This window comes from Hydractinia symbiolongicarpus, chromosome 4, assembly GCF_029227915.1.
Source record: "Hydractinia symbiolongicarpus strain clone_291-10 chromosome 4, HSymV2.1, whole genome shotgun sequence".
In the NCBI taxonomy this organism is placed as follows: Eukaryota; Metazoa; Cnidaria; class Hydrozoa; order Anthoathecata; family Hydractiniidae; genus Hydractinia; species Hydractinia symbiolongicarpus.
Window position 1 is genome coordinate 25824165 of NC_079878.1, and position 24524 is coordinate 25848688.

At 31.7% G+C, this 24524-nt stretch overlaps 2 protein-coding genes across 3 annotated transcripts; one reads left to right on the forward strand and one right to left on the reverse strand.

The window, feature by feature from the left end:
- The first annotated feature begins 249 nt into the window (after positions 1–249).
- LOC130642056 (broad substrate specificity ATP-binding cassette transporter ABCG2-like) lies at positions 250–23455 on the forward strand. 2 transcript variants are annotated; one of them, XM_057449127.1, is made up of 18 exons: positions 250–787; positions 2910–2963; positions 4246–5111; positions 6003–6062; positions 6223–6337; positions 6459–6611; positions 7140–7297; positions 7545–7696; positions 8088–8165; positions 17653–17870; positions 18975–19040; positions 19475–19557; positions 19691–19780; positions 20538–20662; positions 20820–20974; positions 21160–21249; positions 21763–21812; positions 22332–23455. In XM_057449127.1, the coding sequence occupies exons 3-18, from the start codon at positions 4912–4914 to the stop codon at positions 22471–22473; spliced, it is 1935 nt and encodes a 644-aa protein (XP_057305110.1). In that variant the 5' UTR covers positions 250–787; positions 2910–2963; positions 4246–4911; the 3' UTR covers positions 22474–23455. The 2 variants fall into 2 exon arrangements, with proteins under 2 accessions (XP_057305110.1, XP_057305109.1); XM_057449126.1 differs by having other exon boundaries at positions 250–2963.
- Positions 8755–14944, reverse strand: LOC130642057 (uncharacterized). Its single transcript, XM_057449128.1, has 9 exons — positions 14311–14944; positions 13437–13739; positions 12726–12868; positions 12117–12199; positions 11750–11906; positions 11478–11541; positions 10503–10762; positions 10143–10320; positions 8755–9251 (listed from the first exon to the last, which is right to left on the reverse strand). Exons 1-9 carry the CDS (start codon positions 14348–14350, stop codon positions 9049–9051), a joined length of 1431 nt encoding a protein of 476 aa, XP_057305111.1. The 5' UTR covers positions 14351–14944; the 3' UTR covers positions 8755–9048.
- Positions 23456–24524: the final 1069 nt, after the last annotated feature.

Here is a 24524-nt window from a genome sequence, read left to right on the forward strand (position 1 = left end):
AAGATTATTCGAAAAATTAAGAGCAAGCATGTTGCAATAACCATTGCCAAAATTGCAAATATGAAAAATTGTGAAATTATTTGCTACACAGATGCAACTCATGCCAGTTTGAAGTGTGGATCATCACAAGGTGCATTCATCATATTTGTGAAACACCTGAGCGAAGTTATACCAATCTGCTGGCAATCAAAAAAAACTACAAAGGGTAACCAAAAGCCCAATTGCTTCGGAAACACTTGCTCTGAGTGAAGGAGCTGATGCTAGTTTTTATTTGGCCAATGTCATACAGCAAATCTGCAAGTTGACGAAGGTTCCAAAGATCACTTGTATTATCGACAACAAGTCATTATTTGAAACCTTGAAAACGACAAATGTCACAAAGGATTTGAGATTGCGAGTTGATATAGCCAGATTGAGGCAGATGGTGGAACAAGATGAGATTACTGTCAAGTGGGTTGAAGGAAAACACCAATTAGCCGACTGCTTGACAAAACATGGAGCGTCTCCAAACAAGTTGCTTGAGGTTTTGGAGACATCCAAAATATCTCTACAATAATTGATTGTAGTGATTACCGTTGTGTTTTTTTTGATGATTTTAATTTGTTTGTCATGTTGACTATGACAAACAGTTGCAACATGCAATTTGATATTCTACTTGTGTTGGCTTTAAAATTGTGTTACTGGTGGCAATGTTGATATTGCGATTTGTGTTAATTCTGTTGTTATCTTTCAGTAACCAATACAATAGTATTAGAGACTGGTGAAGCCTTCAAGTTACCTCATCAAGGTAAGAATCATTTAACAGTATGCACTGAAATCACTGTATTTTTTAAATTTTGATGGGTTTCATAACCTTTTTGTGGAAGATTATTGGGTAATGGCTTGCTGAATGAACTTATTTTTGTTGATTTAAATGTGTTTCTCAAAAACCGATCTGTTTTACATTTTGTTTTAAACTTTTGTTTACAAGCCGCATACAATGTTTCCAAAATAATGATCTTTGTTGATTCAAGTTTATTCTTTGCTCATTGATTTTTTGACATAGGTTTAAAATTGTTGGTAAAGGGTAGTACAGAACTAAAGAGGAAAATTTTTGTGTTTTTAACTGGTTGATTTTTACATTTTGTGTAAATTTTTGTGGGAGAGGATGGTATCCAACCGAATTGACTAATTTTTCTAGATTTAAATTTGATGTTTTCCAAACTATGTCTTTTTCGTATTTTTGTATAAGCTTCTAAGGGAAGGACAATATTTAAAATGCTAACTCTTGCAGGCCTCCTTTTTGACATTTTAGAATAAAATACAAGGGTTTTCAACATAATCACTTATAGGATGTACATATTTGAGATGCGTTATTTCTGACATTGTTATTATTTGTGTTGTGGCTGTTGGTGTTGTGACTGTTGGTGTTGTAACTGTCGGTGTTCTTACTGTCGGTTTTGTGAGTTGGTGTTGTGAGTGTCGATGTTGTCAGTGTCGTTGTTGTAACTTTTTATCAACTAGATTTTACACCTTGCAAGCTGTTCTTTTTTATTTTGCGTAAGATTTGAGGATTTAATACGATTTGATATTTGGCATTTTGTGTAAAATTTTAAGAACATTTATTTTTATATGCACTGCTGACCTCAAAAAAATATCTAAAGCAACCTATTTTTTATAGGCCTTTTGCCTAAGTGCATTTTTCCACGGGCTTTATCGACTAGTCTCTTGAATAATTTGAAAATGCATGATGCAAATGTATGATGTGTGAAATCTAACCAGCTCATAGTAAACACATGTTGTTTTTAAAATTTATATTTAAAAATACATATATAATACAAATGCGCATTCCCTGATTTTTTGTCACTAAGCAAGGGAGTGGATTGCTAGTACAATAAGTGTAAACAAGGGAATGCCATGTTAGGTCATGAGCAATAGATGTAAGAATTTATTAAATGTTTTATTTTTTAAAGTTTTTTATTTTTTAAGAGGAGAATTTTTTTTTTATTTCGCAATTTAAAAAAAAGAGAACTACAAACTTTGGAAAAAAGTTTTGTCCAAAGTTTGGTTTTCAGACATAATTTTAAAACATTAATTTTCAAAGATTTGGGAGGAAATGTTCGATAAATTTAATTTTACTAAGGAATGATAACAAACACCAATATTTAAGAGTTAACCTGTATCATACATCTTTAGAATAAAATATTTAAAGTACAAGATTATTCGAAATAATAAGCAAGCATGTTGCAATAACCATTGCCAAAATTGCAAATATGAAAAATTGTGAAATTATTTGCTACACAGATGCAACTCATGCCAGTTTGAAGTGTGGATCATCACAAGGGGCATTCATCATATTTGTGAAACACCTAAGCAGGTTATACCAATCTGCTGGCAATCAAAGAAACTACAAAGGGTAACCAAAAGCTCAATTGCTTCGGAAATACTTGCTCTGCGTGAAGGAGCTGATGCTAGTTTTTATTTACCCAATGTCATACAGCAAATCTGCAAGTTGACGAAGGTTCCAAAGATTTCTTGTATTATTGACAACAAGTCATTATTTGAAACGACAAATGTCACAAAGGATTTGAGACTGCGAGTTGATATAGCCAAACCGAGGCAGATGGTGCAACAAGATGAGATTACTGTCAAGTGGGTTGAAGGAAAACACCAATTAGCCGACTGCTTGACAAAACATGGAGCGTCTCCAAACAAGTTGCTTGAGGTTTTGGAGACATCCAATATATCTCTACAATAATTGATTGTAGTGATTACCGTTGTGTTTTTTTGATGATTTTAATTTGTCATTTTGACTGTGACAAACAGTTGTAGCATGCAATTTGATGTTCTACTTGTGTTGGCTTTAAAATTGTGTTACTGCTGGCAATGTTGATTTTGCGATTTGTGTTAATTCTGTTGTTATCTTTCAGTAACCAAAACAATAGTATTAGAGACTGGTGAAGCTGACTGGTTACCTCATCAAGGTAAGAATCATTTAACAATGGGTGCAGAGCTTTTTGTACTGGACAGTAGATCACACTGTTATGTTATTCATGGTTATCATGTGGTGCCATTTACAAGATTACCTACTCTTACTTAAATCAGCTCAGAATATATCAACTTGTACGATAGCACAGAACATCTATTCTTTTAAGCTATTTTGTTTTTAAGTTGTTTTTTAAACAGTGTTAACTTATACAGGGTTGTCGAATTAGTTTTGCAGATGGAGAGGGAAATATGGTAGTTAAGAAGGCCCACAATAATTTTGACTGACTCAGAACATCATTGAAATTTAAGACATCTAGATTGACTGAAACGTTATTTAAATTAAACTTTGGTAGAATGAAAAAAGTAGAAATGCGGTGTTCTAAATTTATCCATCTCTGTAATCCCTCTACCCCTGTTTCAGTTTCGCCACTTTTGTTAGTAGGTGCATCAACTTTCTTAACAAACCTTTTTTTATTTTAACAAAAATATAGTGTCAAAATGTTTCTCATTTGTTGCTTATCTCCTTTTGCATCTTTCTTATTTTTAACTTCTTATTTTTTGTTTTTGCTCAGATTTTATTTGGGGAATGGTATATAATCATCAAAAATAATCAAAAATGTTTTGTAAAGTTTTGTAATAAAAAATTTATTTCGGTGTTATTACCAGAAATACCACACCTAATTGAAAATTTAAGAACCTAGTTAATTTTTTTGAATAATAAACAAAGTGAATTAGTATATTCTTGAAATAGAAGAAGGGTTTGGCATTATAAAAAATTGTAAACACTGTCACAATTTATCTTTTTTAATTCATTATTTATTTGGATTCTGTTGCCAGAAATACCCCACCTGTAGAATAATACGAATGCTGTTGTAAACTGAATTAAATGTCTGTTGTCAAAAGTAACATAAAGTCTACTTCATGTTACTATGCAGGATTTCACATAGCCTGCAAATTTTAAATACACAACGGCAAAGAGCTCTTCTGGAGGAAAATATTGAACGGGTTACTGTAAGTTGGATCTGAAGTACAGACATGAGAAGACGAGTTATGCTATGTTTTAATAACTTTTTGTAATAGTATATTAAGGTCTATTCATTATCACTGAAAAAAATTCATAAAATTAATTTAAAACACTTCCTGACTTCATAATAAAACTTTATTTCTAGCTCTCATTCAATGTTTTTTACAACCATGACAGAAGTGTTTCTCACACCCGTTTTTGATATTTTCCTTTTTTGAAAAATGCTAATTTTATGCTCTAAATTTCATCTTTAGGATAAAATATGGTTTGTTGGCTTCAGCATAGTGGCACTGCCCTGGGAGAGCTTCTATAGTTGTGTAAGAGAGAGATGCGAAATAATGCCAGATACTCAAAGAATATCACACCTATAACAAGCATACCCATGACGAGGGTGATATTTTACAGAATTCTGCACAATTTTTATTTGTTTGCAATGTATGAAAGATCCATTTAGGATAACTGCTTAAAAGAGAGAGGAAACTGTTATTTAGGAAATTAAAGACTTGTCAACTTTAAAGTAGAAAAGTAACTGCACCATCAAAAAGTTTAATATTTTTTAGCGAGATTTTTTTAAGTTAAAAAGGTATATTATGCCTTATCCTTAAGTAAATGAAATAATTAGTTTATACACAAAATAAATTAATACTATCAATATGTGTCCTGTCTGTGTGTATGGTAGAATTAGCGATAAAAAAATAAATAGAATTTAAAAAATTAGAAGACAGACACTGAGAAGCTGCAGAAAAAATAGTTTACTAAAAAGTAGCAAACAAAAAGGTTCCACACAATGCAACACAATTCATCAAAAAAAAATGAAGGTGCTCACAAAAAAAATGATTGCACTATGAATCGTTAGGTAAATAATTGTGCTTATATTTTTTTGTGTGTTCAGTAAAAAAAATAAATAAACAAATAAGCAAATGGATGAATATGAAAGAGCTACTTCACCCACTGATAGTCTCATTGAAAATGAACAACTCAGCCCAAAACGTGATGATAAAATCTTTCAAGAACGGCAATTAAATGGAGCTGAAATCACATTCTATGATATTTGTTATGCAGTTGACATTAAAGCTGGTTGTTGTCATAAAGCTTCAAAAGAGGTACTGCATAACGTGAGGTAATTGTGCAATTTTTCTCTCCATTTTTTTGTTTATGAGTATCAGTTGCTTGATTGCTGACAACTTGTATTTCGACTAAAGAGTTGCAGATTCTGTGTCCATTCAATTCTCGTTATAGATCAGAATGTTTCAAATTTTTGTAACCTGATTAAACACGTTTGTAGTCCCTCCTTTCAGACAGAAAAGCTAGGTTGTTGTGATAAAAAAATTGAATAAGTTATGTCGCTAAAATGTGTTTAGAAAAAATTGAACATCGTGCCCTTGTAAAGTAAATGACCATTCATTGGTGGTGACCATTTACAGAATGGATCTTTCACCTACTTTTCACAATGGTTTATTTTCTTATATATTGTTTCCAGCAAAAATACCAGATTTTCCTTTTGCAGTAACTTAGTAACTTATGTTTATCTTTTTAACCATCAAATTGTGAAATTAATTTCTGCTGGATGTACGAAACTAATCTCTGCAGGAAATTCAACTTATTTTTTCATAAAATTGGCTTTATGGCAATTTGTTGGAAGATGACCTTAAAGTTTTATCTGTAACTTTTTCTCTCACGTAACGTCACATAAAACTTTAAAAATTGCAAGATTTAAAAATTAAATTTTGTCACAAAAGGCCTGATCACTATAACCAATTCTGAAGATTTTGTGTTGAATGAACTGGTCCAATTGATAACTACAACCTGGAGATTTACTGAACCCAATTGAGGAAGTGCAATGATATTTCAAATGAAAAATTTTGGTCACTTACAAATGCCATTGATTGTTGTAGAAAGGTTTTTTAATAAGAGTTTGTAAAATAGTTTGGTTCAGCCATATTGAGCACTGATATTTATCAGCTATTAAAGTTTAAGCTATTTATATATTTCTCTTTTTTTTCGAATTTAGTGGTATTATGAAACCTGGTTTAAATGCTATTCTTGGTCCAACAGGCTCGGGAAAAACTAGGTATGTTTGTTTATAGAAAATAATAATTAACGGTGTTATGGGAAAGAGAAAGCTAAATATACTGTATGTAAACAATTAAAATATTAAACTCTATTTACACAAATCGCTAAAAAGCTAAAAGTTAAATACACCTTTAATTTAAACACAATTCTACATATAGCTTATTAGATGTTCTTGCTGGACGTAAAGATAGGAAAGGAATCACAGGACACGTTCTTGTAAATGGAGAACCACAACCTGAAAACTTCCAACTATTGTCAGGTTTTGTATCGCAGGTAAGAGTGTTATTTTAAAATTCTCTATTGATATTACCATGTTTTCTGCCCCAAAACAATTAATAATTTTGCAATATGTTACACCGCATATTCTTATGTAATTCCATGTTTTTTCTGATAGGATGATGTTGTCATGGGAACACTAACAGTCCGAGAGAACCTTGCATTTTCTGCTGCTCTCAGGCTGTCAAGTCAGTATAGCTCACATGATCGAAAGTCGCGAGTGGATATGATAATTAATGATCTTGGCTTACTAACATGTTCTGACACTAGGGTAAGAATTATCATGTGTAAAAAGTCTTGTTGTATTAAATAAAATTTAAAATGTAAACTTCTGGTAATTGTTTATGTGTATATTGTTGTTTAAAATCTTTAAAATGATTAGTTTTTTTGTGAGTGAAGAAATTTAACAAGTGCTATAAATTCTTAAATAGCTAAAACGTAAGAAATTAATAATTTTTTAGGAGAGTCATGCAGTAGCATGGCCATATCAAAAAATGGTAAAAAAATCATTTAAAGCGATCCCGAGGCATAAAATGATGTTGCGCTTATATTATGCTCTAAAATTAATGATGACAGAAACTGTCAAAATTTGCTATTACTTAAATATGACATCATATATGCAACATAATTAAATCTGAAATTCTTTAAATGTGAATATCTTGAACGAAAAGAGATTTTTAAAAAATTTAAAAAAACTTGTTAACAAACTTTTTAAGCTCTATAATATAAGCCCAACAAAATCAAGGCATTCTGAAAATGAAAATGTAATTCTAAAGATTGTAAAATTGTGTGTTTTAAGGTTGGAACAGACGAGATACGTGGCATATCAGGGGGAGAACGCAAACGTACAAATATTGGAATGGAGTTGATCACGCAACCAGAAGTTTTGTTTCTGGATGAACCCACAACAGGTCTTGATTCTGCTACTGCAGCTTCTGTCATGAAGCTATTAAGAAGGTAGTGAAGTAATATTAAAGTATTTCTATCCTGCTTGTTTTTTATTTTTTTAAATAGTAAAAAGTTTTACAAATTTTTGCCTTTAAAGGACATCCCCACAAATTTTGCCGTTTCATTACCCCAACCCCCTTCTCCACTGCTTTTTTTAATTCCCCCATCCTTATGTCTGTACGGATCAGAATTTTAATATTTTTGCTAATTCTTAAAGCTTTTGTCTCCTAGCCTTGCTTTCCTTTTGTTTTTTTAGGCAAGCCAAGAAAGGACGGACAATTATTTTCTCTATTCATCAACCTCGTTATTCAATATTTAAATTATTTGATGACATAACCTTGCTATCAAAAGGTTGCGTTGTATATAAAGGAGCAACAAACGATTCGTTGAGCTATTTTGAAGCACTAGGTATGCATAATCTTCGCAAAATAAAGTGTGTTTTAAACAACTTATATTTTTGTTAGTGTGGCCACACTAAATAACCCAAAATATTGATTCCTTTCTTAAAACCTCCTGAAATTGTTTATCCAGCCATTTATTTCTTTATTTGTAAGTTTCTATTGTCATGTTTTGAAAAAGATTAGTGTAAAAAGTTTTTGTTCTTAGTTGTCCATTACGTTCTGTTTTGTTTTGATGTGATATTTTGAAACAAACCTTTGACAGGGATATAAACAACAGTCAGCACGTTCTTCGTGGTGTCATCGATTAATGCTTGGTTAATTAATGGCAATTCTGGAGAGTACCTTCAAGTTAATGGTATTATAGTATGCGTTGATGTGTTACTTAATTATATTTTCAGGTTACCAATGTGAGACATATAACAATCCTGCTGATTTTTTTATGGATGTGCTTTATCTTGATGAGCGAAAAAAACAAGGTACTGTTTACATTGTATATTTGTTTGTTTTGCATATTTTAAGTATAATGCCAATGTAATGTCATCAGAATGTTCCAAAGCCTTGTTCACCCTGATAACTCGAGCGAAATCTAACTGACTGTTTTTAGTTATGGTAGATTACAAATAATTTAATGTTTAAATGGATTCCTCACTGTATTCTTAATTGTTTGGTTAAAGTGAAATTTATGCGAAATTTATTGTTCATCATTTCAAAACAGGACAGCAAAATCAGTGACCAATATTACCTCGATTAATTTATTATTCTCAAACATTTCTTAAACACTGAAAATGTATTTGCTGTGTGTCTTTATTATTATCTTATTTGATATAACCAATTGGCTTTTTAAAGTACAACTTTCTCTCTTGTCATGTATTTCATGATAGACTATTTTTTTCTTGTTTTTAGGTTTTTTTTTCACTAAACAATTTTAACAATAAACTTGTTCGCTGTTATTTAGCGATTTCGTAGCCATGCTTGTTATAATAAGTATTTAGTTACTTCCATTGTCCCCACTTATACATACAAAATTGACAGTATTTCAAAAGCAAAGTTGAAAAGGGAAGTAAATTTTTAAATGCCTCAAAATTGATATTATCTATAAACAATATTATATATACAATTTATGTATAAGGTGTTAAATATTTGTGTAACAAAAAAGAATACATAATTATCTTGCTATACTACCAATATCATTACAATTACAGTTTAGGAATGTTCGTTATCCATAATGTTTTTATAATGAAGTGCAAAGAAAGACATTTAAGTCAACATTTTTTGACTAAGTCAGAACTCAACTTAGAAATTCCTGTTAAATAGAATAGACTTATAAACCTCTTCTACGAATATAAAAGTAATTAAAATTTATTTTTGTGTTAGAGTGACCATCATATCTTTTTTTAACGTCACCAGTCCATTGTTTTGCAACGAAATTTTATCTGTTATTGATTCACATTTCATTCTAATATTCTCCGTGTCAGCTTGTATTGATTGCAGCAATTCGCGGAGGTTGGATTTGTATCTTTGTCGCCATTCTGTTAATGTTAGACCTTGGTCTAGTAATGGTTCTAATAAGGAAGTAACACTAAAGTTATCATGATATATAACATTTTTAAACTTGGTATGTAGTGAATTAAAAAATTATTTCCAGCCACTGATTTGTTGGTTCTTGCTGATCTTCAGTTGAAGATCCTTTAATGTAGTGCTAACGTGGAATTATCAATAATAAAACCCTTTTAATTCATTCAGTTTTCATGAATCAACATTGTGTGTTTCCTATTTTCACATGTTTTTTACACCTGTAGCTACTTTTATTAATTAAAAAAATTTCCCAAATTGAAAATCCAAATTACAAGAGATTCTTATTATTATTTACACACACCTGTTTTTGTTTTTTAATAAAGTTTATTTTTAATTTTCTAAATGATTTCATTTTAGGAAAAAGCAGTGACCTTTTTTTGGCAGACTTAAGTTTGTCAGAAAAAATATGTGGAAGGACAAATTTTTTGCTAAGTCGCATTATTAGTGCTTTATGCAGTAACTGTCGAAAAAAAATTAGACCAGATTGTATTTTCCTATTTGACTTTCATGTTTTCCTGCAGCAGTGTTTATATTTCGACAATCATACTTATGGAGAAAATTTAATGCACAATTTTAACAGGACAAAGTTGCAAATTTTCTTTTATTTTTGCCTAAAATATTTTCTATTACTTTAATGTCAGAAATTTTCTTAAGCAGCAATTTATTTTTACGAATAGACTTTTTTAATAACTTAGGAATTAAATTAGAATGTAAAATTGAAAAGAAATTAATTGTATTTACATAAGCTCCACATAAACTTTCACCTTCATTCAAGTAGGTTTTTTTCAGCGAAAATAAAAAAGTGAATCAACCAATAAAAATTTGCGAGGATTTATTTTCACGAATTAGAACCTAGAAGATTTGTAACCATTTCACACCTGCGCTTAATCCTTCATCTTCTTTCTTTCTCCAAATTTCTCTTTTATCCCACATTACTCCAATAATGAAAATTATAACTAATGCAATTGCCATGGCAAAGATTGAGATTAGAAAGGAACTCTGTGTTGGATCAACTAAGTTTTGTGACTTTTGAACAGCAGAGTTCATCATCGACATCTATAACAAAAAATCCACAGTCTAAATGCTAGTCTCTTACGAACCAAAAAAAATATACCCACGTTCATGATTAGTAAAAAAAATGGTATAGTTCCTAGTGCTGTTTTCTATTTCGTTATGAACAGTTTTAATCTGTTTCTATAGCAACATGTTCCTTTTTAAACAATTCCCTATTAACTCACTTTGATTGGTTCAACATTTTCTGCAATCATTTCGAATACTTGTGCTTGTCTTGAGAGAAAGTAATCTCTTACGCAGGAAGCATATTTCAATCCCTTGTTTGTGAAAACGATGCCATTACTACTGACATATTCAATTATACCATCCAGATGATACTTGCTTAACTCTTCTTGATACCCTGCAGCAACATAGCTATCGATCAAAGCACCTTGAACACGTTGATCAGCTAATGCTTTGATGATCTCGTCTATTGTGTGAAATGCTAAAAATTATATTTAAAGTTAAACTGTCTTAATCCTCTTTGGCTACAGGCTTCTATAGGCTGTTTTCATTGGCACGAATAATGTCTCAAACATGATTAACACAAACGTAAAATTTTTAGCCGGATGTGTATTGAAAAAATGATAAGCGTATAGTACCGAATTAAGTTGGTATGATTGGACAACTTGATCTTTTGTTTGATACATTAGATATGTGAAAAAGTTAGATTTAATGCACCTTTTTCTCGTGGTACACATATTAAAAATTAAACAAACAAAAGAATAAATAGAATAGTTATCTTTTGAACCAATCATTGAAACCAAAATAATACGTTACGTTACAATTAAAAGTGTAAATCTGGCTTAATGAGTTTGTGTAGCAAGAGAAATGTTAAAAAACAACAACCAATGGACATTAGAAATGAATGAATTAGCATTTTTAAGCCTACAAAGGTTCTTTACCCCAAATCCTACTCAAGCATAAAGTTAGTTAATAGAATGTCTGCAACTTGTAATATTTCTGGGGGTATTAAGTATTCTTTTTTAGTTTTTTCAATTTTTTTTTAAATAAACGCTTTTGTTTGTTTACCATTGCAATGGAAGTACAGGCTTAGTAATGGATGTAGATAAAATGAAATATAAATTTAACACACAAATATGCTTATGCATTGTAGTATACATATTGTAGATAACATATCTTATTCACTCATTTCTCACCTGTGGGGATTCCATTTTTTTTCAATGTGTACTTATGTTCTTCACTACCTTGTATCACAGCAATCTAAATGAGATTTGTGTAAAAAAAAAAAAACCTCTTGACTCAACTTGTTTGTTTATGGAGAGAAATTATTTGTTGATGGAGTAAAACAACTAGATTTGATATTCAATGAAACAACACCTCTCTTGAGCGAAGCAAAAAAAAAAGTTATGAGACAAAAATTGTGAATTCATTTATATTTATAAAGAGAAAAGTTTTTTTTAGTATTTACCTCCAAACCGCTCACAGTGACAGTTTCATGTAAAACCGCAGATGTCAATATCGAAGTTATGAATGATGTGAACAGCGCACAGCATGCGACACCGGTTAACACCCATACGATACTAAATAACTTGCCTGCTTTTGTTTTTGGACATATGTCACCATATCTAAATAAAAATCCTTCCGTTTAATTATATCTTTCGTCCCAAGTTATAATTCTCCAAAGTGATTTCACACAAAAACATTTGCATTAGGAATCCTGTTGTTACCAAAATGGTGTGTTACCCGAGATTACTTTTTTAAATATGTAATTTAACAGCTTGAATGTTTAAATCTGCTACTTTTTTCTTAAAGTTAAAATGTATACAACAGGTTACCCCACAGTAGTCATGGAAACAAACGCCCACCAGAAGCCGTGAACAATTTTTCTGGGAAAGGATGTACCAAGTATGATAGCCTCCTAAAAATACAGATGATTATTTAATGGTATTTTGTTTAGTTATTTAATTTTCATTGTTTCCATTACCATTTAGAGGGTAAATTAAAGTGTTTTTTTTCCAATAACATAAATTTTGTTCAGCAACAATTGTACAATTGTAATGTGGCAGAGCACAACAAACCTAAAGAGACAACAATTACTTTTTGAACACCAAGAGATTGTACAGGCAGGGAAACCATACAATTACAGCCACTGTTGTTGCTTTAAGAGCATCAACTCTCGGAGGAAGAAACTTTAGCAAGGTCTTGAAATTAAAAAAAGTGCATAAACTTTCGCGATGCAATTTTTTCTTTCTTTTTAATTTGGCGTAAAAAATTTTCGTGAGAGGTTTTTTTTAAAAAATTTTGCATGAAATAAACGTGGGAAAAGGATATGAAGTTTGCAAAAGTTTTGTAAATGAAGTCACTTGCAGAAGTAAATACATACAGAACGAACAACAGTTTAGGTGAAGAAACCTGCATTTTGCTCACATACTTTATGAACTTACTATGAGACAAAAAATTGTTCCAGAGATTGCTACCAACAAAAACATTAACGTTATCAGGGGCCACGTTGATGAAATGGCTTGCACAATAGCTTCTCCAGCAGATGGGTTTGGTAACACGTAAAATGCAAATCCAGGACTATCAACTATGATGCATAAAACAAAAGGTGATAAAAAAGCTATAAAGTTCTGGTATCCTTAAAAATATAATAACTATTTCCTCTAGTGAACACTGCAGCATTTATTGCGCATATTTAGAAATTCAATGTTCATGATTAGAAGTGGTCTATTAGAAGACAATGATTATTTTGAAATAGTTTTAGAAAGTAAACGCAACCCTTTATAGTAAAAAATTAAATTAATTCAAACCATAACCATATGATAAAGATATTGAATGACGTACTATTGTTTTTATATTGAAAAGCGTATCATCTTTGGTTTTTTTCCTGTCCTAAGTTCATTTTCTAATACCTCCTGTTTTTTATAATCTCTATAATATAAGGTGCACCCCTCTTCGATAGAGCTGCATTTATTACAGTTATTTTTAGTTAATTTCTTTGGTTCAGTGTTTTTTTAACAAATCTGACAATCACAGCAGAATTTGTTTGTATGCAAAATTCACCAGTTTTGATTTCAAGCTTTTTGATAGTGCAAATCAAATAGACTTCATTTGGAAGGATAAAAATTTTAAATAATTAATTACCAAGATCTCACCTGCAGACACGAATGGTTTCGTCAGATATTTCTTACTCTTTGTATTCATTTGTACTGGCATGATAAAGTCAATTGTGTCATTCATAGCGATACCAGCTGCTTCATTTTGTCCACTATATTCTAATTGATAAATAAGGTTTAGCTCCCCTCGACAACAACTTCGCAGTGCTATTTTGAACAAGTTGGATACAACACCAGTGTTGTTGACATTGCTGATGTTCATGATGTAGGGTTGATAACCACGCCACGCTATGCGGTTTTCTTCCAAGCATAATGGTTTTGATGGAGATGCAGATTGGCTACCTGTTATTAAACATTTATCTGAGTTAATTAACTTGTGTACAGGTTACACCACTTTTACGTGTTAACCGTTAACAGTCGATAATCTAGCAAAAATAGCTTCACACTTAAACTATACCTCCTGAAAAGTAGGCCGTTATTAGAAGTGCTCCCTGTGTTTTGGAAGAGAATGAATCAGGCTACTCAACAGTATTAAACATGAACCACGTAGGTCTTTTTCTAAGCCATCTGCTAATTATTTGTTGACCAGGAAAGGGTCTTTACAAATACTGTTGCGTATTCTAAGGATTAAATAGCGGGAGAAAAACTTTTCTTAATTTTCTGCAGGTTATGCTGGGAAAATTTATGCAAGTATTTTAATTTCATTTTAGATAAATTTTTCTTTTAATAAGCACAGATGGATGAAAGCTCTTCTGCATAACTCAAATATTTTGGTTATAAAAAAAGAACTCTTCCGCATTGATTTAGAAAGTTTTGAGTTGATTGAAAATAATGCTGATTGTTTTGATACTCATATTATCTAATATTATCTAAGTTTGTGTTTTTGTTGTGCGATATGGATCAATGATTTTACCTTTGATTGCAAACAGGAGTGTCCATAGTATAATTAACATCTCTATCACATGCCTAAAAAACGAGTGGGGTTTTTTATTACATATAATGTGTATATGATAGTCTGTCCACACTGTCACAAATGTCAATAATTGTCAGGAATTTTTAAAATATTGTCAAAATGTACATTTCAGGTCTGTTCTTAAAGAAAAAGTATTGATTTAATACAGTATGTTTTAACGTGCTTCCAATAACATTCTAATAAGTGTGAAGTTTCGGCGCAAAATGGCTGAAAATGATAATAATAATCGAAAAGTTCATCGGCAGAAAAATGATTCATAGTAAAATTACAGACGTCGGCAATTTTTTATCTCCAACGATCAGTTTCTTTTATAATGTATTTTATTCGTCAACATGGCTTATGCCGTTCAAATGTTATTTGAAGTAGTGAAATCCATATTTAAAAGTATAAATAGGCTTAAATAATAAAAGATAAATATAGGGATTTTCAAATTTAAACCTTAGCCTTCCTTCAAGGTTGCTTATACACAAAGCTGTGTAACATGCAATAAGTGACTTGTAATATTTCTTAAAATTAATAAAGAATTAGAATGAAAAACAAAATGGATATAAAATAACTATCTTCCAAACTTTCATATAACACACAAAATAACGAAATTATAAAAACAAAATAATGTTAACATCCTATCATTTAATCTTCTGCTTTTTTTTTTTTTTTTTCAGTTTAAGATAAAATAAAGAATACATTCTTTTTAATTATCACTTTAGCGATCTCAGTTTTGCTTAACTTGCCTGTAAATTGTTGCTATGGTTACAGAACCAAACTTAAAATCAGGCATAATTTTTGCACCTTCACTTTTCTTACGTACACAAACCAACAATGAAGATACCTGACAAGTTATCATACAAACGAAGCAAAAAATTCATGAAACAAACATACACCTAAAGTAAGAAGAATTGAAAACTTTAGAGCACAGTTGTTTTTACCAACAATTAACGCACAAGTCCAACACTCTCCACACTCCACAGTTGTTTTTACCAACAATTAACGCACAAGTCCAACACTCACCACACTCCACAGTTGTTTTTACCAACAATTAACGCACAAGTCCAACACTCACCACACTCCACAGTTGTTTTTAGCAACAATTAACGCACAATTCCAACACTCACCACACTCCAAAGTTGTTTTTACCAACAATTAACGCACAAGTCCAACACTCACTACACTCCACAGTTGTTTTTACCAACAATTAACGCACAAGTCCAACACTCACCACACTCCAAAGTTGTTTTTACCAACAATTAACGCACAAGTCCAACACTCACTACACTCCACAGTTGTTTTTACCAACAATTAACGCACAAGTCCAACACTCACCACACTCCACAGTTGTTTTTACCAACAATTAACGCACAAGTCAAACACACACCACACTCCACAGTTGTTTTTACCAACAACTAACGCACAAGCCCAACACTCGCCACACTTGCCACAACAAATTATCGGTAATATCAGCCACTTCTCTTTTCTGAACGCTTTAAAAGATTTCCCTTTGACTGGAAATATAAATGACAATTCAAGTTAAAATTTTCTGGATCTTTAAAATCATATTCATATTTTATTCATAATTTTATTTTGTGAATTTGTTTTTTTTTCTTTTTAAGAACTACTATATATTTTTATCACCCTTCTAACACAGGAGGGTGTCTGGAATTATGGAGATAGACTTCATGTGTTCTTTGTTGTTTAAATGAGTTGTCTAAACTCTACAAACAAAATTCTCTCATGAATTATTTACTACATCAGATAAAAAAAGAAGTAGATATTTTTAGCTCAGTGTTTTATAGCAAAAAAAGTGTGTAATTTACTTACTTTTGAGTAGATATAATGGAGTGAAAACTGTTTGTCAAAAAAAATTAACCGCGTTACTGTTCGGTAAAATACACACTGTTTGAGATGTTTAATAAAATCGTGTACAAACGAGTATAAACTCGTCCTGGAGAAGTTTGTGGTTTCAAACGAGTTCGTCATAACGAACCTCGTGTTAAAACGAGTACAAACTAATTCTAACGAAGTTTATGGTTTCTAACGATGGTTTCAAACTCTTTTTACCGCCCATCTCCAGATAAAACACTGACGTTGAATAAGATTTTTATTTAAGATATCTTTTTGCTGACATAGTCATCAATAAGAATGAGCTACCAGTCATCCTGATGCAACGAGAACATACAAATAAAAATAATAACATAACAGTTGCAAATATATCTGTCAGATGCATCATCATGAAATTTAGCGTGTATAAGATGGTAAGAAGAAGGAAAGAGATCTTTTTTATATAAAGTAATGTGAAGTAATGGTTGGCTCTGTATTTCTATCAATTGTAATGCAAATCACTGAGAAGAAAATATTTATCTCTCTTTCCTGCTACACACTTAAGTTTGCAGAGATGTCAATTGACAACACAACGTGCAGTGTGTGTTATAAAATATTAAAAGTTTTGATGAGTTCCAGTGACGGTGATGTACTTCTTAACAATAGCTACAGAAGGGAAATGTTATCATAACGTATTCACACATGAACTGACAATTTTAGATGTTCAATAAACACTTCTTCAGCTTCTCGTTAAATCATGGCTTCTTGTATTCTACGCAGAGTTGTATCTCTAACATTCGCATGTTTTTCCAGAATGCAGATGTTTTTTTCTTAAAGTACTAATGTTGTGTGTTGTGGAAATGAGTTTAACATAACAACACAACAAAGGGAATATTAGTAAAACATTAACATGTTTTGCCTTTTATTTTATCCGACACATATTTAAGACGCGCTACTTTTTTGGCAAATTTATAATAAAATTAAAACGTTTTTATATGATAAAAACGTTTAAGATATAAGGGAACTGAAGAGTCTTTCGTTATTGCGTCGTATATTTTCTCTTAAATGAATTTCCTAGATGCCGTGGATTGGTCGTTTTGTTAGCAACCCTAAATAAATGTAGCCATGTGACATTGTACACAGAATGTAGTCATGTAACGTTGTACACAGAATGTAGTCGTGTAACGTTGTACACAGAATGTAGTCATGTCACGTTGTACACAGAATGTAGTCATGTCACGTTGTACACAGAATGTGGTCATATCACGTTGTACACAGAATGTGATCATATCACGTTTTACACAGAATATGGTCATGTAATGTTTGGACAGAATGTGGTTATGAAACTATCAAAAAAATACGAAACAAAATCTGCCAGCTTGTTCGTCGTGACTATTTCTAAAATTGCATGCTATATTATTTTTGTACGAAATTATTTAGATTTTAATTTAAAATAATTTTTTTCAGTTGAAAATTCGCTAAGTGATGCAGCTGTTCTGGATAAGAAGGGAGAAGAAGAGAAGGCAGAAGATAAGAATATCCCGTTATCTCAGCACTACTTACGTTCTAAATACTACAAAGATGCCATGCTTGAAATTCAACCGAAAATTGAAGTGCTGGAGAGAAACGACAACATCGTGCATAACAACGTGAAGGGAAAATACGCTAGGTCTTTCTTTTCTCAGGTACGTAATGAATGTCTTTCAATAAAGCGTTTTTCGCAGCTCTGAGTGTTTAGTATCTAGGTATTCGCATTTTGATAGCATTGCAAGTTAAGATGAGTTTTAACTTCCATATTTTTGCAGACATCTTTTTACAAGTAAAAAAATTTTAAGAAACAATCTGAACACCCACATATCCAAACTGGGAGCTGTGGTTGTAAGAAAGCAGCTTCATGATAATAGAAGCAGTGTGTCAGCAAGTGTTGACAAGCATGCTAAAGGGCGTGACATGTGACACAATTTTTGTAAACAAAATGCCAGTTTAGAAAATAGTACGTGGCAATTGTTTTGACTTTTATTAGCTAGTTTTTTTATTGGTTTGGTTAAAAAACATTTACTACTCGCGTATTATGTATGCAATGTGGCATTTATCTTTATATATAAACCATGGCGACGTAGCTCGGTAGTTATAACTCCTGAACTTCGTGCATGAGACCGGCGTTTGTTTTCTCTTGGCGGGAATTTAATATGGCGAGTGAATATTACCATGACCATGGGTTAACCTCTGCCACGAAAAGGAAATAGTGGAGATGGCACACTGTGTGAGCCGTTGGATGTTGCAGAGAATTATCTGGTAGAGCATGAACCCCAATAAGGTCTGCATAGCTCAAAATGAGCATTAAAAACTCCAGGACTCCCCATCCAAGCCATGGCCCCTCCTGGAAATAATAGATAGCGTATATCCCTTGATATTTGTGAGGCTAGCCATGTAAACTATGCACACTATCTACGTATAAATATATATACCACGGTAACGTATAGCTATATGCACCATGGTAAGGTATAGTTATATGTACCAAGGTGCATATAGCTGTACGTTACCATTAGCTATATATACCATAGTGACGTGTAGCTAGCTACATACACCATAGCTCTTTATTCCATGTGAATACAAAGTTACACGTATACTACGTATGTAGCTATATGTATCATCGTAATAATGTATATAGATAAAACAAGTAAACTACAAAAAACTAAAAAATAGGTTGATGTTGAAAGTGGAGTGCTTCAGAAAAGGGGGCGAGCTTTGCAAGCTAATATGATATATAATTTGACTAATATGTTTAGACCGGCATAGTATGTCGAAGAACGTTAATGAATATATTGAGAGATGCACGAAGTCTCGGCAGTCAAGTAGGTTAATTTTCCTCACCCCTTATCTTCTCAATGTTTTGTGATTTAGAATTACTGAAGAGTTAGTTAAGCTCTGTACAAAAGATAAAGTTTACGAACCATTTTTCCGGTATATTTCCGGTTTAAGTTCTTGTAGTATAACATCTGATAGTTGCAACCGAAGGTAATATAGCTAACGATTTTTTTTTCAACAATTATAAACAACAAAGTTAGTGTTTTAACGACTTCGGCCACAAGCACGACTTTTTTAATAATAACAATAACGAAAACAATTACAGCGCAGTCAGTTTCGATGTAATTTTGACTCCATCAACAACTCTCACAAAAACGATATTACGATATTACTATCTACGACAATCACGACACTAACAGCTACGACGGCATTGACGTCATTAGTGGCTATTATAATGACGGTATTTTTTTTTACTTATTAGATAGCTATTAACATCTTAATGGCTCTCATCATCGGAGGGATTTATTGGAATGTTAATAATGGCCCAAACGGACTTATGAACAGGTACAAAAAGTAGTTACACCAGCCATGAATTGTTGTACACAAAATGTAGCCATGTAACATACAAGGAATGTGGTCTTGTAGTGTTGTGCACAGAATGTAGCCATATAGTTTTGAATATTTTTTTTATTTCTAGAGTGGGTGTTTTCTTTTTTATGACAACAAACATGGTTTTTGGAAACATGAGTGCTGTCTCGTTGTTTATAAAAGAACGACGAATATTTAGGTATTTTTTTATTTGTTTATTTGTTTTGAATATTTTATGTAATTTACTAATCTGGTCGTTTCCGTGAAAAAAACCACAAAATATTCACAGCTGCCATTTTGGTCTACAGATAGATAGCGAGTATTACAATATAGACTAGTCGGAAAGATTCACGAGTTTCTCTGTACTCAGAATTTCGCCTGCCGTACATATTTGCGCATACATTTTGTCTACCTTTTAATGTCAAGTTATAAAGTGTTTAGACAGTGATTCGAAATAAAGCTGCGGGGGGACTGTTTTGAACATGCAGAAAAACACAGCTATTATGGTAGGGACTAGTCGTTAGTCCGTAGAAATACGTGAGTTAGCCCGTTGTAAAAATTCCAGCATCGCTATGTCGTGAATTCTTTGCACTAAATGGTGATACTGCTACCATTTTGAGCACACAAAATATAGTTATTTTTATGGAAACTAGTTGTTGGCCATTTTGTACGTCTGTAGCATGACATCTTTCTTGTGGACATGGAGAAAGAATACGGCTTTTTATAATATAGAAACTAGTGGTTACCCATTAAAAAAATCCACGGGAATATGCTTGTCCTTAAAATTCAACGGAAATTATGCATCGAAGAAAAGATTATTTCGTGTGTCCGTAGCACAACTTTTTTATTGCCCACAGACAGAATACTGATATTATTAAGCTATTTGCCACTTGTGTTGTAGACATGATTTATAAGGTCGATTTGTAATGTCTTTCTCAAAATTGTTTTTTTTATAGACACGAATGCTCAAATGGTTATTATCGTGTTTCGTCTTACTTTTTCGCGAAAGTTGTTTGCGATATCCTACCCATGAGAATCTTGCCAATAATGGTCTTCGCTGCCATCTCTTATTTCATGATCGGTACGGTTCCTTTTAAATTTCGTATTACAGACTACTCTTGACCAGTAATGTTCGAAAATGTATTTTATGCGGATTTTGCACAATATTGTAATAGAAAGTATAGTGCTGTTGTAATTATGCTGGTGTCGTTGTTTATTTGTTTATTTGTTGTTTTTAGGCTTACAAAAGGAAGTGGGCAAATTTTTTATCTTTGCACTTACTCTGATCTTATTGAGTTTATCTTCTGCTACTCTCTGTATTTTCGTCAGCAGTAGTATTGATATTGTAGCACTGGCAAATATGGCTGTCTCGCTCATGTTCGTGTTTATGATGGTATGTTATTCACTATTAGTGGTCATGAATCGAGAGTACTATGGCTTTCTATACAAACCCAACTACGTGTCCAAATTTTGATGTTGTTTGTTTGTTGTTGTTGTTGTTGTTGTTGTTGTTGTTGTTGTTGTTGTTGTTGTTGTTGTTGTTGTTGTTGTTGTTAATTGTTGCTTCTTCTTTTTTAGATATTTAGCGGATTTTTAGTGAATTTAAAAGAATTAGCAGCCTGGTTAAGATGGATAAAATATTTAAGCATATTTAAATACGGATTTTCGGTAAGTTCTTTTCAGCTGTCTACGTTTTATTTCTTGGCATATTCGATGTAAATGCATATGTGGTTTTACTTTTCTTATGCTTGTGTCCCTGATTATTAAGATGATCCCCTTGTCAATACGACAAAGGTTGGCAATTAGGGATCCTATAATTAGGTTTCAGTGATAAATATTTAGAAAAAACAATTTTCTTTTCATTTTGTTAAATCTCCTTCCTGTACACCTCTATTACCTTAAGTTGATTAATTTTCGCGAATTTTGAGAATTTTATCCGTATTCGGTACTATTGGTTTGTCTGCGCGAACAATTCTGGGCGATTCAATTTACGACAATATATTTTTGCGGAATTACTAGAAATGATTTCGCTAAATTAACTTCGCGAAGTTTTTATATTTTTTTTCACGTTTTTCTTTGTGATATTAGCCAATATCTTTGCTTTTAACACTTGCGTATGAAAAAAATAATGTAGGTATATGAGAGATTCTAAATGTGCTTTCGAAACCTTTTTTTTTTTAGAGTTTACTCATCAATGAACTTCATGATATGGCTTTCCATGGGAATAACACGTAGGTTTCTTTTGATATTGGTCACACATACCTTCTTTAAACTTTTGATTTTATTTAAATCAGACGTAATCATAATTCATGTTGCGACTCTACGTTATTGCAAACTAATTCTCGCAAGCTTTAAAATTGAAATTATGAATTAAAAGTATAGTAAACAAGATTCTGTTTTTTTTTTTGCATAATTTTTTTTTTCGTTTTTTGAATAGGAAGAACTGTTTTCTTTTTGATTCATTTCCAACTGCGTAGAACATAATTTGAATTTCCAAAGCAAACTTGCCGAAACTACCAAACATTTACATTGCAATGATCATTTTAAGACATTTATAATACGGGTGTTTAATACCACCAGAGTTTTTTTTGTGTGTTCTTGAGAACGAAATATACATTAAACAAGATGTTTCTCCGGCCATTAGAAGGGAATCAACATGTTGACACGAAATGTTGTGAAATTTATATCTATCTGTACACAAAGATTAACTTGGTGACACATTTCATAATTTTCTATTTCTTTCTGTTTAGACAAACTGGAAACTCGTATTTAAATCAGCAGGGGATGAATGTTGATAATTTATGGATTAATGAGATAGCACTGGGTAGTATAGCGGTTGTTTTTTTAATCCTCTCCTACATACAGCTTCGAAGAATTAAATTGCATTCTTAAAACGATGAAGCCTCGTTGGTGATATAAACCATGTTTAAATATTTAGCCATTTCTTTATGTAGTAGTTGTTGGTTAGTGCAATATTCCACAGGTCCACCGGTCCTTAGATTACACTATATTACACTATATCTGTCGCACGAAGTAGTGATGCGGCTACCATTTTGAACATTTAATATTATTTATATAGAGAAAATTTAATTTTTCTAAATTTTAAAAATTTCAATAATATATTGCATATTTTTTATTGAGTATAAAATTTGAGTTTAAAACGTGATCACGAATAACTGGCATTAAATCAAACATGGAAATCTCTGTGAATCAGATAGCCTTCAAAGCATAAATTTTTAAAAGCATTAACAACAACATGTTTGTTTGACTCGTTTATTTCGAACACGAATATAAAGTAGGAACAAACTGTCTGTAGTTCTAAATTTAAAATAAAATAAAAATAATTTAAAATGATTTTTTTATTGTCATTTTTTATTTTTTACGAAGTAGTATACCATAGTTAATATATAATTTACTATTAATTTTTTTTTATGTATTTATTAATTTGCAATTTGTAGGCGTATATGCGTAGATCGGTTAGTAATCGTTGTGAGGTGATTACGTGTGCGTAATGATGTAATTCATCCTCGAAATATTTCAGGGATTCGCATATAAGCCGTTTTGAGGTATTTTTTCATGTCTTGTAATGAGGAAATTTGATTGGTTAGCTTTAAGTTGAAGTGCATTGAAAAGCGAATTCGACGAGGATGCGTCATCTTGTCAAAGTGTAAATTCAATTGTGCATTCTTAAACTGAAATAGTTTTCCCTGTTAAATTTATTGATTATTGACTTTTTTTAAAAATTTAAAGAATATAAAAATTCCAATTTTTGATATATATAGTTCGTTCGTTAGTTCGTTCGTTCGTTCGTTTGAAGAGACTTTTTTATTGAAAAATGTACCTGTGAAAGTATATTCAGTATTATATTCCAAAGCAAACATAAAACTTTTTTTTTTGTTATCGAAATCTAGGTATGTTAGATGACCCAACCAACAATCAGCACTGTATCTTAAAAACAAATTTAAAAAAAATCCTTCTTCCTATTATTTTTCTTTTTTTTTTGGTTGTAAGTCTACATACAACTGGTGTTTTTCGCATGTTGATCAAGAATTATGTCTCATGATGGCTGACAGCAATTTTTTCTCTGACGTCAGCTTTTTTTACTAAATAACTTAGTTATCGTCATGTTATTTTAACATACATTTTGACATGGTTTGCTTGAAAAAAACTCAAATTAATTATTATTTCGATATTTTGATTGATATTCTAACTACATAGTCTAAATCCACTTCGGTCACTTTAAGGGCAGAAATTTTCGCCATTTTTCCAAGTTTTAAAAGCCGAAAACAAGGGCTCCGAGAACAAGGGTAGAAATAATAGAATCACAACGAAAAAATAATAAGCCCTCTAACCCTAGAAATGGCTCCAAAGCCCGACTCAATGTGGGGAAATCAGCTAAAAATCGAAAAACGAAAGGGTTTGAATATCTTCGTATCAGAAATTTCAAATTTCAAGACAAAAAACGAAGAGAAGAGTGAGACAATAATTTGGTGAATTTTTTCTACGTAATGCTTGATTGTTTTCTTACCTCAAGAATTACTCGATAACAACACAATTTTCTTGCTGGACTCTTTTCTTTTTTCCCGCTTAAAAACATTTCACGAATATCTCCACTCCCATTTCCAGAATCTTGATCCGAAGTTGACTTTTTCTTTCTCTTGTTTTTTTCAACGGTGTGGCGGGCACGCTAGTTAACGGAGGAAGTGTCATCATAAAATTAAAAATCCCCCATCTTCCACAGGTTTAGTATATATATTGTGAACCATTTTTTTATGAAATTCATTGTGATTCGCGAAAGATTTTTTTCTTAAAAATGCAGATGTTGGAAAATTCGCGAAAGTTATTTCTGTAAAATTTTTTCCAGAAGTAGAATTCGCGAAAATTAACTTCGCGAAATTTTGCGATTTTTTATCCTTGCGAAAATTTCTGCCCTTAAAGCAATT

Bases quoted from the DNA above. Each gene is read 5' to 3' on its own strand.
- LOC130642057 (XM_057449128.1), bottom strand. From the start codon at position 14,350: ATGTTAATTATACTATGGACACTCCTGTTTGCAATCAAAG. The intron at 11,542-11,749 runs GTAAATACTAAA...AATCTCATTTAG, and splicing joins TCACTGTGAGCGGTTTGGAG to ATTGCTGTGATACAAGGTAG. The intron at 10,321-10,502 runs GTGAGTTAATAG...TTTTTGTTATAG, and splicing joins AAAATGTTGAACCAATCAAA to ATGTCGATGATGAACTCTGC.
- LOC130642056 (XM_057449126.1), top strand. From the start codon at position 4,912: ATGGATGAATATGAAAGAGCTACTTCACCCACTGATAGTCTCATTGAA. The intron at 6,338-6,458 runs GTAAGAGTGTTA...TTTTTCTGATAG, and splicing joins TGTCAGGTTTTGTATCGCAG to GATGATGTTGTCATGGGAAC. The intron at 19,558-19,690 runs GTACAAAAAGTA...TTTTATTTCTAG, and splicing joins CCAAACGGACTTATGAACAG to AGTGGGTGTTTTCTTTTTTA.